The following is a 16049-nucleotide window of genomic DNA, read 5'->3' on the forward strand; positions in this document are numbered from 1 at the left end:
CGAATCAAGACAACGTTCTTCAATATGAACTGGGAGCCTGCATTTATCTTGGCTATGTCAGTGCCTTGTTAAGCGTCTTGACTTTCCTGGCTTGCATATGCGCTCAAGGACCTAAAGATGATGCGGATAATTCACCATCCTACAAAGTTCAACCAAGAAGATACGCAAGAGAATCGTCCGCACTCGAATTGGAATATTTCAAAGAGAGAGGAAAAAACGACTCTCACAAGTTTACCAACTATGTGTAGCAGATTACACTGAATACTTTTGAAAAAGCTTCGAAAACTTCACTCGATTTCAATTAAATTGAAATTTTGAATTGTAAGAATAAATATAAGCCTACGTTTGTACACTGGCTTGGTATTTGTAAGCTACTTTGCTTTTGCGCTATGCAATTTTTGTAAAAAAAACAGTAGGTAGCCTATACTACTTAACGAAAGCTTTAAATTTAATTGACCGAATGCAATTTTCGGGAAGGACTGGCACAAAACATTAAATTGCAACAGGACATGGTTAAACTAAACTGTTAACATTTCCAAAGCTTGTTTGAACAATTTGAACGAAAAGACGGCAGACCAAACAGCGTTCAGCTCTTGGCTTGCGCATTCTAAGCTTTTGGAAACGTATGTCAAGCAGCTCTTTTATTTGAGCGTCACCTGTAACAGATGATAGCTCAGAAGCAACAAAACTTGAACTTGAAACTTACAACCAGTCATGCGTCAGTGTGAATTCGTTTACAAGTATGCAAAAATTAAGCTTCCTAGATATTTCTCCTCCAGAAAGCAAACATTTTCAAAACCATTAACAAGCGATCGATTGACAACAAAATATTGATTAACAAACACCATTAAAACTTAAGTACCGGTACCAAACTCATTCGTATTGTACTCAGCACTGCGCTCTCGTCAGACTTTTTGTATTGGGCACAGTCAGTGGCGTACGCAGGATTTTCTCAAGGGGGGGGGGGGGGGCCATTGAGAGGAGCGTAGCCAGGAATTTTGAAAGGGGGGGTTTTGACGACCGGAGGGCGAAGCCCGACGGCGTTTTCGCTTAAGACGACACCCAGCGGCGGGGGGTCTGGGGGGCCTCCCCCAGAAAATTTTGTTCAACAGAGCATTTTCAACAAAAACGTGGGTATGAATATTCCTGTAAAATGGCGCTGTCAGGTGGCATAGCAAAAGGATAAGATCATGTTTTCTTCGGCATTTTTCGGAAATAAAGCTAAGTCTCTATGTTTTCTTGTTGTTAATTCCTGGCTGAGATGTTTGAATGTTTGGTATTGGCAAAACTCGCTCTTTTAATGCAGTTTTGTTTAAAATTAGACAAGTTTTTTTTTAGACTGAAAGCATCATTCCCAAGCATAAAGAGACTGAAAGCATCATTCTCAATATTGTAACGTCACACGCGTGCCAAAGTGGGGTTGTAACCCCCCCCCCCCCCCGTGTATTTTGTATTGGTTTAGTCTATAAAACAACATTGTTACAGTAATTGCTTTGACAGAGCAATGCAAAACATATTAAATGCCTTAATCTACGTCGTTAACTACAAAAAAATTTAAGGGGGGGGGGGGGGGGGGGCCATGGCCCAATGGGCCCCCCCCCCCTGCGTACGCCACTGGGCACAGTGCTTTTTAATTTTTTCTTGTTTTGAGCGATGTACAATAAATTGAATTACTCATCACCAAATACCTTCTTGTCGCTCATCTATGGAGTATAGTATTGAGATCGAATGCGTCAAATTTATGCTAAGACATCCATACCGCCGTCTAGCGGATGCGAAAATATATATATTTTCATGATATTTAAGTGAGCTCGATTCAACTAACTGCGAATAAAAACTGTACAAAAATCAGTGTTAACTAACGAGTGTGTTAATAACGTTATCAAACCTCTTTACGCAATGACGTCATGGTGCCATCATCAAGCAAACGGAATGCACACAAAGATTCAATGGCAAGAAACAACGTAATCCAGAGATAAGTAAGAATAAAAGAAAACAAAAGGTGCAAATTCAGATCAAGCCAACGATCACCATAACTCTGCGAGATCCTAACAAAATCCAACTTTCTGCAGACGATTTTTGTCAGGTACGGTTTGTGAAATGCGTTGATTCTAAAAGTACCAGGTAAGGCGAAAAACTTTAACACAATTTACAGTTTCAAACTATCATGCGTTGCAACGAGCTCAAAGTCCGCAGGGATGGCGAAGCAGCAGAGGTGACGACGCAGACAAAAAAACTGTCACTTTTACATTGATTCAACATCTGTCCACATGGAATCGATGTAAAAATTGATTGATTTGCTGAATAGGGAACATTGTGGTCAACCAAAATATTGTTGGTAAGATACCAGTCAAACGATGGCTGCTACTTAGAAAAGCTTTGCTTCTTTTGACTGATCAAATCGTTATCACAGAGCCAGGCACGAATGTACAAAGTACACGTGAAGTGAAATCAATCAAAACAAACCTGCCTTAACTGCTTTGATTTTATAAGCACTGTAGAATATTCATCATTCAAATCAAATTATTTATAATACTATTTATGTTTTGTGTATATACTAGGCCAGGGATGGCGAACCACTGACCCGCGGGTCACGAAATGACCCATCACAGATTTTCAGTGACCCACTTGTCTTTTTTAAAATAATAAAATTTAAACAAATATTTCAGCAAAGAATAAATGTTTCACTAAATATTTGTGATAAGGCCCCACCCTATTTTAATCTAGTACTGGTATAGATATGGTAGGTATACATATACCTAGCTATACCTAGATTATACCTAGCTAGATATAGATATGGAGAAGATTGTATCTGTAACGACTGATGAAGCGCCCAGCATGATTGGGAAACATGTTGGATTTATTCAATTACTAAAACAGGAGTTAAAGCGCAGCTTTGTTGAATTTCACTGCATAATACATCAGGAAGCCCTTTGCGCCAAATCAATCAAATCTCTTCAAAAAGTTGTAAGTGTGGTAACAAAAATAGTCAAATGTATTGCATCTCATGCTCTTAATAAGCGCCAGTTTGCAAATTTATTGAACGCGTGTGACAGTAAATTTAATGGCTTACTCATGTACAACAGAGTAAGGTGGTTAAGTTGTGGTAATGTTTTACAGCGATTTGTTGAATTGTTGAAAGAAGTACAACTTTTTTTAGCTGAAAAAAATCAAAAATATCCAGAGTTAAGCGAAAGTACGTGGTTGAATGATTTACATTTTTTCGCTGATTTCACAATGCATTACAATAAGTTAAATACTAAATTACAAGGCTGTGGAGATATTGTAGGCCTATTATCCATGTTTGGGCACATTAAAACATTTGAGAAGAAACTCGCTATTTTTTCTGTAGACCTTGAACAAGGTCAGCTGAACTATTTTCCTCAGTTGTTGAAGCACTTTACCAGCACCAATTTAACTTATGAACAAAAGCAAACTGCACTCAACAAGTATGTTTTACTGACGAAAGAGGCCAAAAATATAATGTCAGAAAGGTTTACCCAGTTCCGAAAGCTAGATACTACATTGCAGTTCATTCTTTTCCCGCATGCAATTCAATTTGAAAATCTTGAATTATCAAACTTCGAATGGTTTCGTCTTTACAACTTGGAAATGGAAATGATAGACTTTCAAGAAAGTGCAGTTAAGAAAACAAAATTTGTAGACTTAAATCATCTCCTACAAAAATTTAAATGAAAACGGATATGGATGGTTGTGACTTTCCTGCTGTTGAAAACCATGCTGAAAATATAATTCTTACAGAGTGGATCTCCCTACCAAATTCGTTTGAAACTATGAAAAGATTTGCGGTAGTTCTGTTAACGTTGTTTGGTTCTTCATATTCGTGCGAATCTTTATTTTCGCACATGAATTTTAAACAATCAAGCACACGGAATCGTCTCAGCTCAGATATGAGTGCTGCATGTGTGAAGCTAAAAACTACGGATTACCAACCAAGGATAATAAGACTTGCAGAGAAGATGCAGAAGCAAGTTTCGCATTAACATGCTGTATAGTTTCGCATTAACATGTAGTTTTGCATTAACATGTAATTAAATGTATGACCCACTTTTGCTTTTACAAGAATTAAGGTCTCTTTTGTGACTCATGCACTAAAAAAGGTTCGCCATCCCTGCACTAGGCTATAAATAATATATTTATAAAATTGCATACCTCGCAATGGTACATTTTGAAGATGAAAACAACAACAAAATATATAGGTTACAGTGCAGTCTAACATCATCTTCGAGGATCATACAATAAACAGTAAAACACCATCTAACAGAGCATTGTAACATAAAAATACAGAAAAAGCAAAATATAGCACTTCAATCTATGAGGAAAAAGAAGCGCAAAAGTGAAGATTTTTATGTGCAAACGAAAAATATAACTGGTGATAAAAGCACATTTACAAACGCTGTTTTTATATCATGTTTGTATCTGCATCACTGCCACCTTGTGGCAGCACCTCCAAATCTACATCACTAAGTCCAGACGAGAACAAAGAGGGGCTGCTGGGCTGAGTAACTTCCACCTTTACGGATCGTTTCGCTACTTCACTCTCATGAAAATCAGGTACTTTCATCACCTCTTTACTGGAATTTAAGGTCGAAGATCCCGCAGAAAGCTGGCTATTGACTTCGTGCAGTCCTTCGATAGCGTCGGGCTGTAGAGCGGATCTGCTGTTCGACAACGGCGATGGAGCGGAATCCATGTTTGCTCTGTTGCTCCCAAATGCATCGTCGTTCAAAATGAACTCAGCGTCGCTATCATTCTCCCAGTTATCCTGCAATAGACATTTGCACCATGAAAATTTGAAAAGGATTTTCACTTAAAAAATAACTAATTAAAAAAAACAAGATGCAAAACACACTTTCACAACTTTCCGAGTTAAATCTCTTCCATCACGATCAGTAGATCTATAATAAGTTTCACTTCACAAATGGTTGTGGGTTGCTCAATCACAATGGAAACAAACATTACCGAGTAGGCCTCCGAGCTTGTTAGGAGCTTCGCCAGGGGCAGACAACAGCTGGGCAAGGTAGTGGTCAGGGGTGGTCCAGCGTGAGTGAGTAATGGCTTGATGTAGCTTTGCGTTTATGGTTAAGTAAAAGGCAAAATTTCGACTTACAAAGTAAAGATTTTAAAAGAAAGTTACAAAAGTTGTACAGAAGTGCGGTTATATCAATTATACAGCAAACGTCCCACAAACCTTTCGACGTAGTAAAAGATTGCAACAACAGAAAAACCAAACCATATTAAAGTTGAGTGCGTCACAAAGCTTGCAGTTGGAAATATAAACACAGATGAGTTTACAAATAACTGACTGATGGCTTGGTTGTCTGTGAAACAACCACTATAACAATGCTCACTGGTTTTAGCATTAAGTCATGAATAAAGTAAAGATTCACTACAAGGGTGAATAACAGAGCTACATGACAGAACCCATGACGAAGATCAGTTAGGTTCCGCATGTTTGGTAACCACCCTTTATTTTGGTAGCTTCAGAGAGTGAAGTCATAAAAGGATACTTTTTGTCAATCTTGTACCAATTCTTGAATATCCACGCGCTGTCCGCATACTTGTGTCGTGAAGATGATGTTGAAGTGTCGTGCTGCAACAACATTTCATCGGGTTACTTGCAAGAGCTCAAGATCCCAACAGCAAACCAACCGTTTTTTTATACTTTCACGTTAAATCAATGCAAAAAAAACCGGTTGCTTTGCTGTCTGGGTTACTCATGAGCATGATGAAAAGTTTTCAAACTATCATTAAGGGTGATACCACCCACACAGCAAACAAAGGAAAAGTGCGGTTGCTTTTTATTTTTTAACAGTCAATCGAAAGCAATCAGAAAGCCAAAAGCGAAACAAAAAATGAGAAGCGTGCAAACTAAAAAGAAGCATTTCAATCCAAGCATGGAAGCAGGTGAAGTTTCCGCTGATGTAATTTTCTGCGTGTATGCTATTGCTACCCACACCATTAGAGATGATAGAGCTTTGATAGAGTGTTGGGTTTATTATAGCACAAGCCAATAAACCTCCGTAACACAAAGGGAATTAAACAATTGCAATTATATCAACCATGCAACTAATGATTGCTGTCTGGCGTTAACATTCTGGACTGCTTGAGAACCATCCTTTACAATTTGTAATTTATGTTGTGCATTTGGATTCTTGCTGCTATTTTTTCGTGATGGCAGGCTATACAATACATACAGTAAGTATAGAATTAAAATCGTGTGAGATCCTGCTACTCGGTTTTACATGATTGTGGTAAAGAATCAAAAAATAAAAGAGCATTTGTATCTTTGACCAAGCATGCGACTTGATATCATGACATCTTCAAACTTAAGATCAAGTGTAAGTTGAGAAATACATTTATTATGTGGTAAGATGATGTTATTGGAAGAAGGAAACAAAAAAATGTTAAAATCAGTGACAAAGGATTACAAGGTATATTGGCATCAGCAGTACATGCTGGACAATTCATTTCTGAATTAACAATAAATGTTTGGGGAAAGCAGAAAGCAAGTTATATTTCAAAATTTCTCCCGCGCTTCTGGTTGTTGTAGGTTAGGCTGCCACAAGATGCTGCAGGTGCAAACCAGTTGCTTATAACGTATGGTCAGTCACAGAAATCGACTTTCGCCCCTTGATAGGTAATCATGTTTAACATATCGTCACCCTCATAACAAAACTGCCTAACTCACTTTTTGACAATTTTGAGATTTTCAGCCCAAGTCACTGGTTTTAACTTTAGTGATGCCTGGAAAAATGCTCAAGACGCTTTACACTCACTAAAGTACTGTAAGCTACTTTTTTGCAAAAATTCGTTAATAAAAACATTATCTTTGCGGAAGTTTTTTGTGTTTTTCTCAAAAGCTAAAAAAATGAGTTAGGCAGTTTTGTTATGAGGGTGACGATATTGTGGTAGCATCGCCTACATCCTGGTCACCAGAAGAACGTGAAATGTTTTGGTTAGATGCTTCATGAACAGCCTTCTGGCGTACTGAGCAAATAATATTGTTATCGTCAATAAAGCAAGCAAGTCAACCAATGGATTGCCACACAAGCTGCAAACAGGTTGCAAGTCTACCCTTCCCCAACTCCCAACTTCTGATGAGTCACATTACAATCGATTTGATAGAATAAACTTTAAAATTGATGAACATCGCAATACAAAATTAAAAACCTTTAAAATTGATTCAAATGCTGTGAATTAAATTTTCAATACAGATTACCTTCTCTGAATCACAAGTCAGAGGAATCAATTATTTGGTTTTTATTTTGACGTTCTGCATTTAAACAAAGGCATTCAAGCTAAGCCCACCGCAGTGTTTCTCAACATTTCTTCGCATGCTTTGGCTGACTTTTCAGAACAGTTGTGCAACCACCATCTCATTGACGTTTATGCGTTCTCCCAGTATCAAACGAACAAATGTTATTCCAAAACAGTGGCAGGACTTGGTGAGTTGCATGGCTTACTAAAACCTGATCCGGGGCCCACTGGTCACCCATGGCCCACCGGTTGAGAAACATTGACCAAAGGGCACGATCAATGCAAACTAAAAGCGATTCATCCCAAGGCAACTTACGTCATCTGAGCTGTCACAACGGTGGTACACCAGCCCCCCCTGACATGAGGATTAAAACAATAGTTTAGTTGAAAATAAAAACTTTTTTTACGAAAATAAAGCTATTGCCACTTTATAAACTTATCAAAAAGATTTCAAAAAAGCATTAAAAATTTGTAGGGCTGTTTGTCTCTTAAATTTGTTTTCTTTGTTACAATTTCATTCGTGAAAAAAGACGACACAGTACAGTCAACCTCGACTCTAACGTGTTAGATTAATGTTAGCGTTGGTGAAAATATACAAGGGTTCGAAAAAACCCTTCTTTTAAAAAATTCTAAAATATGAAGCTATAATTAGAAAAATAGAAATCACACACAAAAAAATGCAAAAAAATGTGAAAATAACCGATTTCAACACAAAGAGACACAAGAAGCAAAAATGCCTTCACAAATTGTAATAACTACAAAAGTATTAGTAAATCAAAAAGCAGACAAAAAGGTGATTTCCTGTGTAGACATGTGATAAATTTAAACTAACTACCAAAATAATTTGTACGTTAACACATGAAGTTAATGACCAATGTAACACTTCAACGATTAAAAATCAAATAAAATAATTCTTAACTGTCGGCTTCTTCAAACAAAGAACGTCAAACAAGAATCTGAAGCAAGAATTGCATTTTTTACATTGCTTTGTGAAATCGGCAATTTTTGCTAGATGAAGAACAGTTTAACCAACAAGTCTAACGACGCAACACCGAAACATAAAACTTGTGCTGCCATAATAATCTAAAAAAAAAAACTCACACTCGCTGTATGCTGCAAAGCTTCGGTCTGCACAGGAGCATCCGGGTCAACGCCAACCCTAAAATAGAAATCAAGTATTTAATCCATTACAAACGCAACAACTACCCCATATTAATACGGTTGTCATGCTAATAGCATCCTCCGTATGCTCTTCGAAGTTATTTCTGCATTTTTTGGTATCACCATCACTATAAATCCTTAATCAAGGTCCGCAACATGTAGCCTGGCTCAAACCCTAGCGAACATACAACAAAGTAACTACAGTAGACGTGTGTAATTTCCAGAGGTCTGAATTATTACTTATGTATTTATCAATTCTAAACGCTAAGCAGAGTTCAGTGTTTTTTTTAGTTTTATAAGAGGCTGAATACGGCCAATGAGGGATCGAACTCGCGCCTACAGACTCTCACCAGCTCAGTGGCTGAGTGGTTTAGTCCTCGGGTCTGGTGCTGGTAGAATTGATATCGATTCTAGGTCGGGTCAAACCGAAGACTTCAAAATCGGTACCGATTATGTTCCTTCTTGCATAACGCAGTGAGAATAAGTCGGATGATAATGTGATGACATCATCAACCCGATATGAAATTAAAAATGAGCCCTGTAGCTAAAAGACCTTAGCTGTTGTAGAGCGACAATAAATAAAATCATAACATTATTATTACCGGTACCTACCGACTCAGAGCCGAGAACTATATCCATTAGGGAGCAATTGTACACACTTTTTACTGAGATATGCAACAGATCAGTCACTTACTTGATGTTGAGCCAAGTTAACATCTGAGTGGTTCCTCCTCCAAGGATCCAAACAGTGGAGAACACTATTAGCAAGGTGGTGCTGAACACCATGTGCTCCCCAGCCGTGCATGTGGTGCGGATGGCTAGGGCGAAAGCGATGGCACCACGTAAGCCTAAAATGCTCTTCATGAAATATCTTTAAAAAAAAGGAACTTCAAATCTAAACTATTGAAACAATGTCAATTTTCAAGATAATGAAGAATCTTAATGGAAAGTTTAAAACCTTAATAATACAGCGCCCTTCATCAAATACCTTTAAAAAACTGAAACTTCAAATCTAACCAATGCCAATTTTTAAGGTTTATACGCAGGGTTGCCATACTGTCATTTTTCTAAGATTTGTTCTAATTTTGAAGGACAATGTTTTAGAAAAAAAATGTTGTCGTTATATCTAAGAAACATCTTTGTTTTTGACTTGAGTCCTTATTTTGTCTTATTTTTAACAATTACAAAACTACTATCTTTGTTTGGAATATAGTAATAAGTGGTATCGATTTGAGAAGCATCCAACGCACATTAGCTGGACCTTGCTAAGAGATCAAACACTTGAGTATGAGGAAGTTAAGGGGTTGGAGAAGCAAATTGATCTACCAATTGCAATGAAGAACAAGTTGTTCAATGAGCTCTCGGCGGTTAATGCTCTGTTCAAGAAGATTTCAGATAATGTAGTGTTCTGCAAAGATGAACCTGAAGACGTGGATGAAGATCTTTACTGGAGACGACTCTTTTCCGTTGCTGTACAAGCTGGTTAGCATCTTGTTTCGGCTCAGTGGACCAAGTAAAGGAACAAACTTTGTGAAATGACAGTCAAATCTTCGCTACAAGAAAAGGTTATCCTATACCTGAGCTGCCGTGAGAAGCACAAAATACTTACCACAAACAAAGAAGTTTCTAGAACAGATTGCTTCTGGCAAAAAATATGGCATGCGATATGTCATGGCTCGTATAAATGCAAAGATTTGTTTAGAAACGTTTGTTTCGTTTCGTATAAAAACTTAATTTTTCGGTTGTCGTTATTTTGGGATCCATGTCGATGGCAACCCTGCATATATAGATAGGAATCGATAGCGTTTGACATCAAAGTAACTGCTTTAGAATATTTATGTGGCAACTTAGTGAGTCAAAAGTTTTTTTCTTAAACTTGACGAGACATCAAACACACAAGCACGAACCAGCAAACATCATCATATGTTGCATGTTGTATGAAATCTTCTTCTTTCGGCCAAGGTTCAGTAAAAACGAAAGAGGGTAGATATTGCAAGCGCGTGATACAATTAAGCCGATCTGAAAATAAAAAAACGTGACATGAGTAATGTCATCAACAAAGGTAAGAAAAGCTACATCAAATAATATTTTTATATCAACGACGTTGTTGATGAAAAACTGATATAGAACTGCGTCGAAACACACTACGGGATAGCACTCACAAAAGCTCCAACGATAAAAATAGCATTGAAGAGGTGATGGCTAAAAGTTAACATTGAAACTCCCATGTAGCTGAAAATGAAGTTTTCAGCCAAAAAATTAAGAACTTCGAACAACTGCTTTGTCCTCGACTTTGATTCTACTGATAGATTGTTGTAGGTGTAGTGAGCCTGCAACAGAATGTAAGCAAAGTTAACAACTTGCTCATCATATATTTTCTAATGAAGAAAAAGTTAGGTTCTGTTTTCAATTGAATGTTAAACTAAAGGGTAGTTTATCCAACCTCATGTGTAAAGCATCCAAAAAATGTATCTAACCCTAAATAACGAAAGCAATTACGAATAATGTTACAGTACCATTGACTTACACTGAAAAACCTAGCACTAGATTTTGATATGCATTTTAAAGCAAATCATTTCCTACTTATAAGGACACACATAAATGCATTAAACGTGTAGCCATGAAGTGCAGCCATGCTGAAGCAACAGCCAGTGAATCTATATTTAAACATCCGCGGGTGCCATTGAAATGGTTGATTTGGCCGTACCTGAAGAATTCCGCAAAACAACACTGCAACAATTCCAGTCAAGCCAGCTGCTTCGGCTAACAAAAATGAACTCCAAGACATGAGAAAGAAAATCGAAGTTTCCAGCACAGGATATTGACCGATTTTGGTAAATTTGAACATTAATGCTGTAACGATGGCAACGCCCGCACCGATTCCAAAAGAACCAAGAAAAATTCCAACAAAAGACCCGACTGCGCTGAAGAAAGCCCCAGAACTGAATTTTTTCGTATCTGCATCCTTATACTTCTTGATTGATCTGCAAAAATGATCTTTAATAGTCATTTGGTTACTGGAAAAAAAACAAGTATATAAATGAGGCTATTGAACTTCTCATAAGTTGGAAATGAAAACGCAACATAAAACGTCGCCCTTCAGTTAAGTCAGACAAAAACTTGCAGTTTCAAGCTACATGCAACATTGCAACCTTCTACTCGCAACAATCGAAACATCAACTATACCGGTGTCACCAGCCATTTGTGAGACGGATGTTTGAAAAAGCACTTCCTTCTCATCTGTCTAGTTTCACTGCGATTTATAAGAAAACGAAAGGTATTCATAATGTGAAATATTGCAAGACTAAAATGTTCCCAGTACAAGACACATCACGTAGTCCTAATACTTACGACACGAGAACGATTGCAACTGCATCGTTGAGAACGCTTTCACCAAACAACAAAGCATCCAAATCGACATCAACTTTCAATTCTTTGAACACAGCTAGGACGGTAACAGGGTCCGTGGCCGACACAATGGCACCGAACATCAAGCAATCGATGAAGCCGAACGTGACGCTCGGATCATATTCTTGAAGCCAAAGCACGAATCCATAGCATATGCTCCTGATGGAAAAGTGTGCAATTGAAGTGTTCAGGAAGCAAAGGACGCTTCAGGAAACGATAACAATGAGTAGCAAAGGTAACACAAGTTCGGATATTATCGCTAACGCCTTCGAAACATAGCTTCTTCTGGTGGATATAGCTTATGCTTAGCGAGGAAATGACAAGGTTTCAAAATGTTGAAAATGCGTCATCGGAATCACAAAGCAGAAACACCGGTAGGCCTACCAAAATAAAGGCAAAACCATTCGTCATAGCACATGACTATAGAATTTTGTTCCGAAAGCTAGTGGGTCATTCTTTGTGAAATCATCCAAAATTTTTGGATTTTGTCACTCATAGTCACGAATTTTCATGAAATTTTACACAGTTGCAGAGTTTAGTTTTTTGAGCAAAAAAATACTACAATTTGGGTTGAGAGGTAACTTTTTTAAACCATTAACAGACATAACTCAGCAACAACACTACATTTAACACTATAAAAACAATAAGCTAACGTTTTCGGCTAGTCATACAGCCCTTTTCAGGATTTTTCAAGCTTATAAGAAAACTATTCTGACGTTAATATCAAGCAATTACCGGTAATTAATTTTACCTCTCAAATACTTGACCGGTTGTGCTGTGTAATTTTTCAGTTATCATTTTGTGTGAGCTAGTTAAGCAAGTTTCTCAAATGTTTAGATTTGACCATATTTTTGCTGTGATACTGCAGGCCTCGAAATTCGTTTTTGTTGACGGCGGACAAACGTGTCCGGTCTGAGCAGCTATCTCGGCGGACAAATTAAGTCTCACGGCGGACACACCAGTTTTAGCGCCGATCGTCATGCTTAATCAGTTTATCTTGATAATTCTTCGCCATTTGAGAACTATAGCTACGGATTAGAAGGCTTTTCAAAATTTCAGCGAAGTCACTGACTCTGAAAAGCTTTCATCAAAACAACGACGTGCACTTGAAGAGTCAAAGCGCCGTGTAGCTGTTCAATACGCGCATAACTAATTAACTTACGCCGAACGAGGTCGTGTGGCTTCTTGCGTCACAATGCTCTGCGCACGAGTCGGAAAACTTCTACACTGAAACGCTACTATTTTCTGTTGTGCAAAGTTTCACTAAGCTTTTTTCTTTAGGTTTAATTTTGCGCGTCATGTGAGTGAAAGTGAATTTTCCCTGGGCCTGTTTTTTCTCACTGTACAGTAATACCAAAACTAAACAAATTCTGCTGCATCTTGCTGGAATAGCCGACTCGTATAATCTAATTTTGTAACCAACCTTGCCTTATCAATATTACTCGCAGATCAAAGCCAGACATTGTGACGTAAGACTTGAACTAAGTTGCGCGTGATTAGTGTAAAAGTACCGGTACTTCCATCGGCGAAGAATTCACCTTTGTTACGCTGATTCAATGTCACCAATCGTAAATATCGAAAGTTTTCCTGCTTGAATGGAAGCCAAGGGATACAGTATTCACACTTTCTAGGTGCGCGATAGAATGCACGGGAAATTATATATTCGCAACAATTGTTCGTGCTATGAAATGACGATTTCTATCGATATTTCTCGGCGGACAAATATGACCGTTCTAGATGGTGTTTCCCGCGGACATCACATGCTGTGACGGCGGACATGACCGCCGTGAATTTCGAGGCCTGTACTGTATTATTCTTTAGTAGGCTATTTGTTTTAAAAATATACTGTATATCTTATGGAGTGTTGTAAATGAATAAACAACAACTGTAACCTTTGAAATAAAACGATTTGACGAAATTGCAGAGTGCATTTATCAACCAAGACTGTATTTTGAAAACTTGTATCGATGAAAGAAATTGTTAAAGACATTTGAGAAGTGCTACATGAAAACTCAATAAGCAATTGTTCTACTTGAACAGGGGTCACCAAACTTTTTTGTCTGAGGGCCGGATTGCTGCGAGATTAACAGCTGCGGGCCGGATGCAAATTACAAAAAAATATACATCTATTTAAAATCTCCATTGACTTGAATTGAGCACAATAAATAACAAAGTCAGTTGTAGAATAGCAAAGTTGTGATGAAAATCGAAAGGTTGCTGGAAAAGTTATCCCCTGCTGTGGTACACTACAGGGCATCGGGCTCTTGAAAAACGTTACATCTTTCCAAATTTGGCCTAGGCTGTCCCCATTTGTGGTGGCCTAATGGTAAAAACAGAACACCAACATGTAAAAACAACATGGAAAAATCATTAACAGATTGCGTGTAGCTCAACAGCAACATCAGTCCTTTACAAAAAGTTTGGTAACTTCCGCAGCACGTGGCGGGCCGGATGAAATCAGTTCGCGGGCCGGTTGCGGGCCGTAGTTTGGTGACCTCTGTACTTGAATATACTAGCTGTCACATTCATGACGCGGCTAGTCACGTTGCCTATCATACGAACATCATTGTAAGCAACAAGTATGCATAACTGATTTATGAAAATACGCGTACAAGAACAATAGCACCAAAGCTATCATGCAAAAAAATTATCAGCATGTAAATGGAATGTAAATTTTTAAACAAATTTTGAGCACTTTGTTCGTAAGTTTATGTAGTCTTTAGATACATTAGTTTTGACAAACCAAATTGCCAAAATGTGAGCACTAAATCTGGAATCACTTCAAAACTCCTGGATTTACTTAAAAATGACAAATCTTTTTTGTTACGGTGCCAGCGTTGTCAAACGCTTTTTGGATATTCAGCATGTTACTAAATCTAGTAAAATATTTAAAAAGAGGATTATAATGTTTCTCAGGTACAGCCTATACCTGGTCAGCAAAAGTTCCATTTTGTACACGATTTCAACGTCTGGCGACAATAAAACGATGCAATTGCCTTTGTACATTCAAAAGTTTTGTTGACATCAAAAATTCTTTGACTGTTTTGAGTTACAGCATCTTTTTGTGAAAAAGGTTGTTTTGATGTAAAATATATTTGAAATATCATATAAAATCAACAAATAGCTTATTTAAAAAATGAATGACATGACGAATGACATAAACATGACGCAAAGAAGGTGGATGACGTAGGAGGATACATGTCAATTTTATGTGAGCAAACATTTTAATTTAATAGTTCAACCATTTTTCGTTAAATTTTATTTTAATTTATTTTTCTTTGTCGGAATGCAAAAGAAACGATATTGTGGAATAAAACACAAAATTCTCTAAACAAACATATGGCGTCGTTGGATTTTCAAAAAATCGCCGAATAGGAAACTCGCCGAAACGGGCCATTCCGGGGGTTACACAAAGTATTTGTTTACGCTACACAAAGTATTAAAAAAATATATAATACGATTAGGCTACTCAGCCCACAGTAGTAGCAAATTATACTAGCGGATGTAACTGCTATTAACCTCAGCAGATTGGCCTTACAGTGAAATTAAAAGCTTGCACATTGGCATAGTCTGTATGATATATTTCCAATAGATTGCCATGAGCTTGCCGTTTTTTTTTTCGTGCAATTCGGGCGCTTAACCAACTATCGGGAAGTTGTTTGTCACGGACACAAAGCGTGTCTGCTGAAATAAATCTACAATTATCCACATAATCATGACATATCGCCGTTGTATACAGACCAATGCTGCAATCTTTCTACATTGCTGATACAACTTTCTACTAATTGGAAACAATCTTACCTGAAATAGTATGTGCCACCTGAAATGTTCATGCAACATTTGTGATTATCGCATGACCCTTGTAATTGCTGCCTTCTTTTCATGCAGTCATGGCTACCTAAAGATACGACCTGATTTGTCACATTTTGCAGAAATTTTCAGATTTTGCTAACTTTGGGGCGAATGTTTAAATGAATTTTTCTAAAAAGTATACTTTTGCTTCCCCAGATGATGCAATAGGTTTTAACATCCTCAGATGTTGAAAAACAAAGACAATTCGATTTCGAAGATTTTGGTCAGACTGTTAATTTTTTAATAACAGTCTGATTGAGCGTTTTTCAACTCACTTTTTCTCATTTGTTACTGCTTTCCCAAGGCAACAAAAAGCTCTTATATCATCAAGAGACAAAAAAAAGTAA

At 37.6% G+C, this 16049-nt stretch overlaps 1 protein-coding gene across 1 annotated transcript in view; it reads right to left on the bottom strand.

Annotated features, from left to right (window-relative positions):
* Nucleotides 1–628: 628 nt before the first annotated feature.
* Nucleotides 629–16049, bottom strand: part of LOC145764914 (sodium/hydrogen exchanger 9-like) — a 34716-nt gene continuing 19295 nt past the window's right edge. Inside the window, exons 5-14 of the mRNA XM_082576611.1 lie at nucleotides 11794–12009; nucleotides 11150–11426; nucleotides 10605–10772; nucleotides 10350–10461; nucleotides 9137–9290; nucleotides 8383–8440; nucleotides 7598–7636; nucleotides 5532–5614; nucleotides 4984–5089; nucleotides 629–4786 (exon numbers count right to left, since the gene is read on the bottom strand). Coding sequence (XP_082432737.1) covers nucleotides 4424–4786; nucleotides 4984–5089; nucleotides 5532–5614; nucleotides 7598–7636; nucleotides 8383–8440; nucleotides 9137–9290; nucleotides 10350–10461; nucleotides 10605–10772; nucleotides 11150–11426; nucleotides 11794–12009 — 1576 coding nt within the window. The 3' untranslated portion in view covers nucleotides 629–4423. The remainder of the gene's footprint in view (nucleotides 4787–4983; nucleotides 5090–5531; nucleotides 5615–7597; nucleotides 7637–8382; nucleotides 8441–9136; nucleotides 9291–10349; nucleotides 10462–10604; nucleotides 10773–11149; nucleotides 11427–11793; nucleotides 12010–16049) is intronic.

This window comes from Aplidium turbinatum, chromosome 2, assembly GCF_918807975.1.
Source record: "Aplidium turbinatum chromosome 2, kaAplTurb1.1, whole genome shotgun sequence".
Taxonomy (NCBI): domain Eukaryota; kingdom Metazoa; phylum Chordata; class Ascidiacea; order Aplousobranchia; family Polyclinidae; genus Aplidium; species Aplidium turbinatum.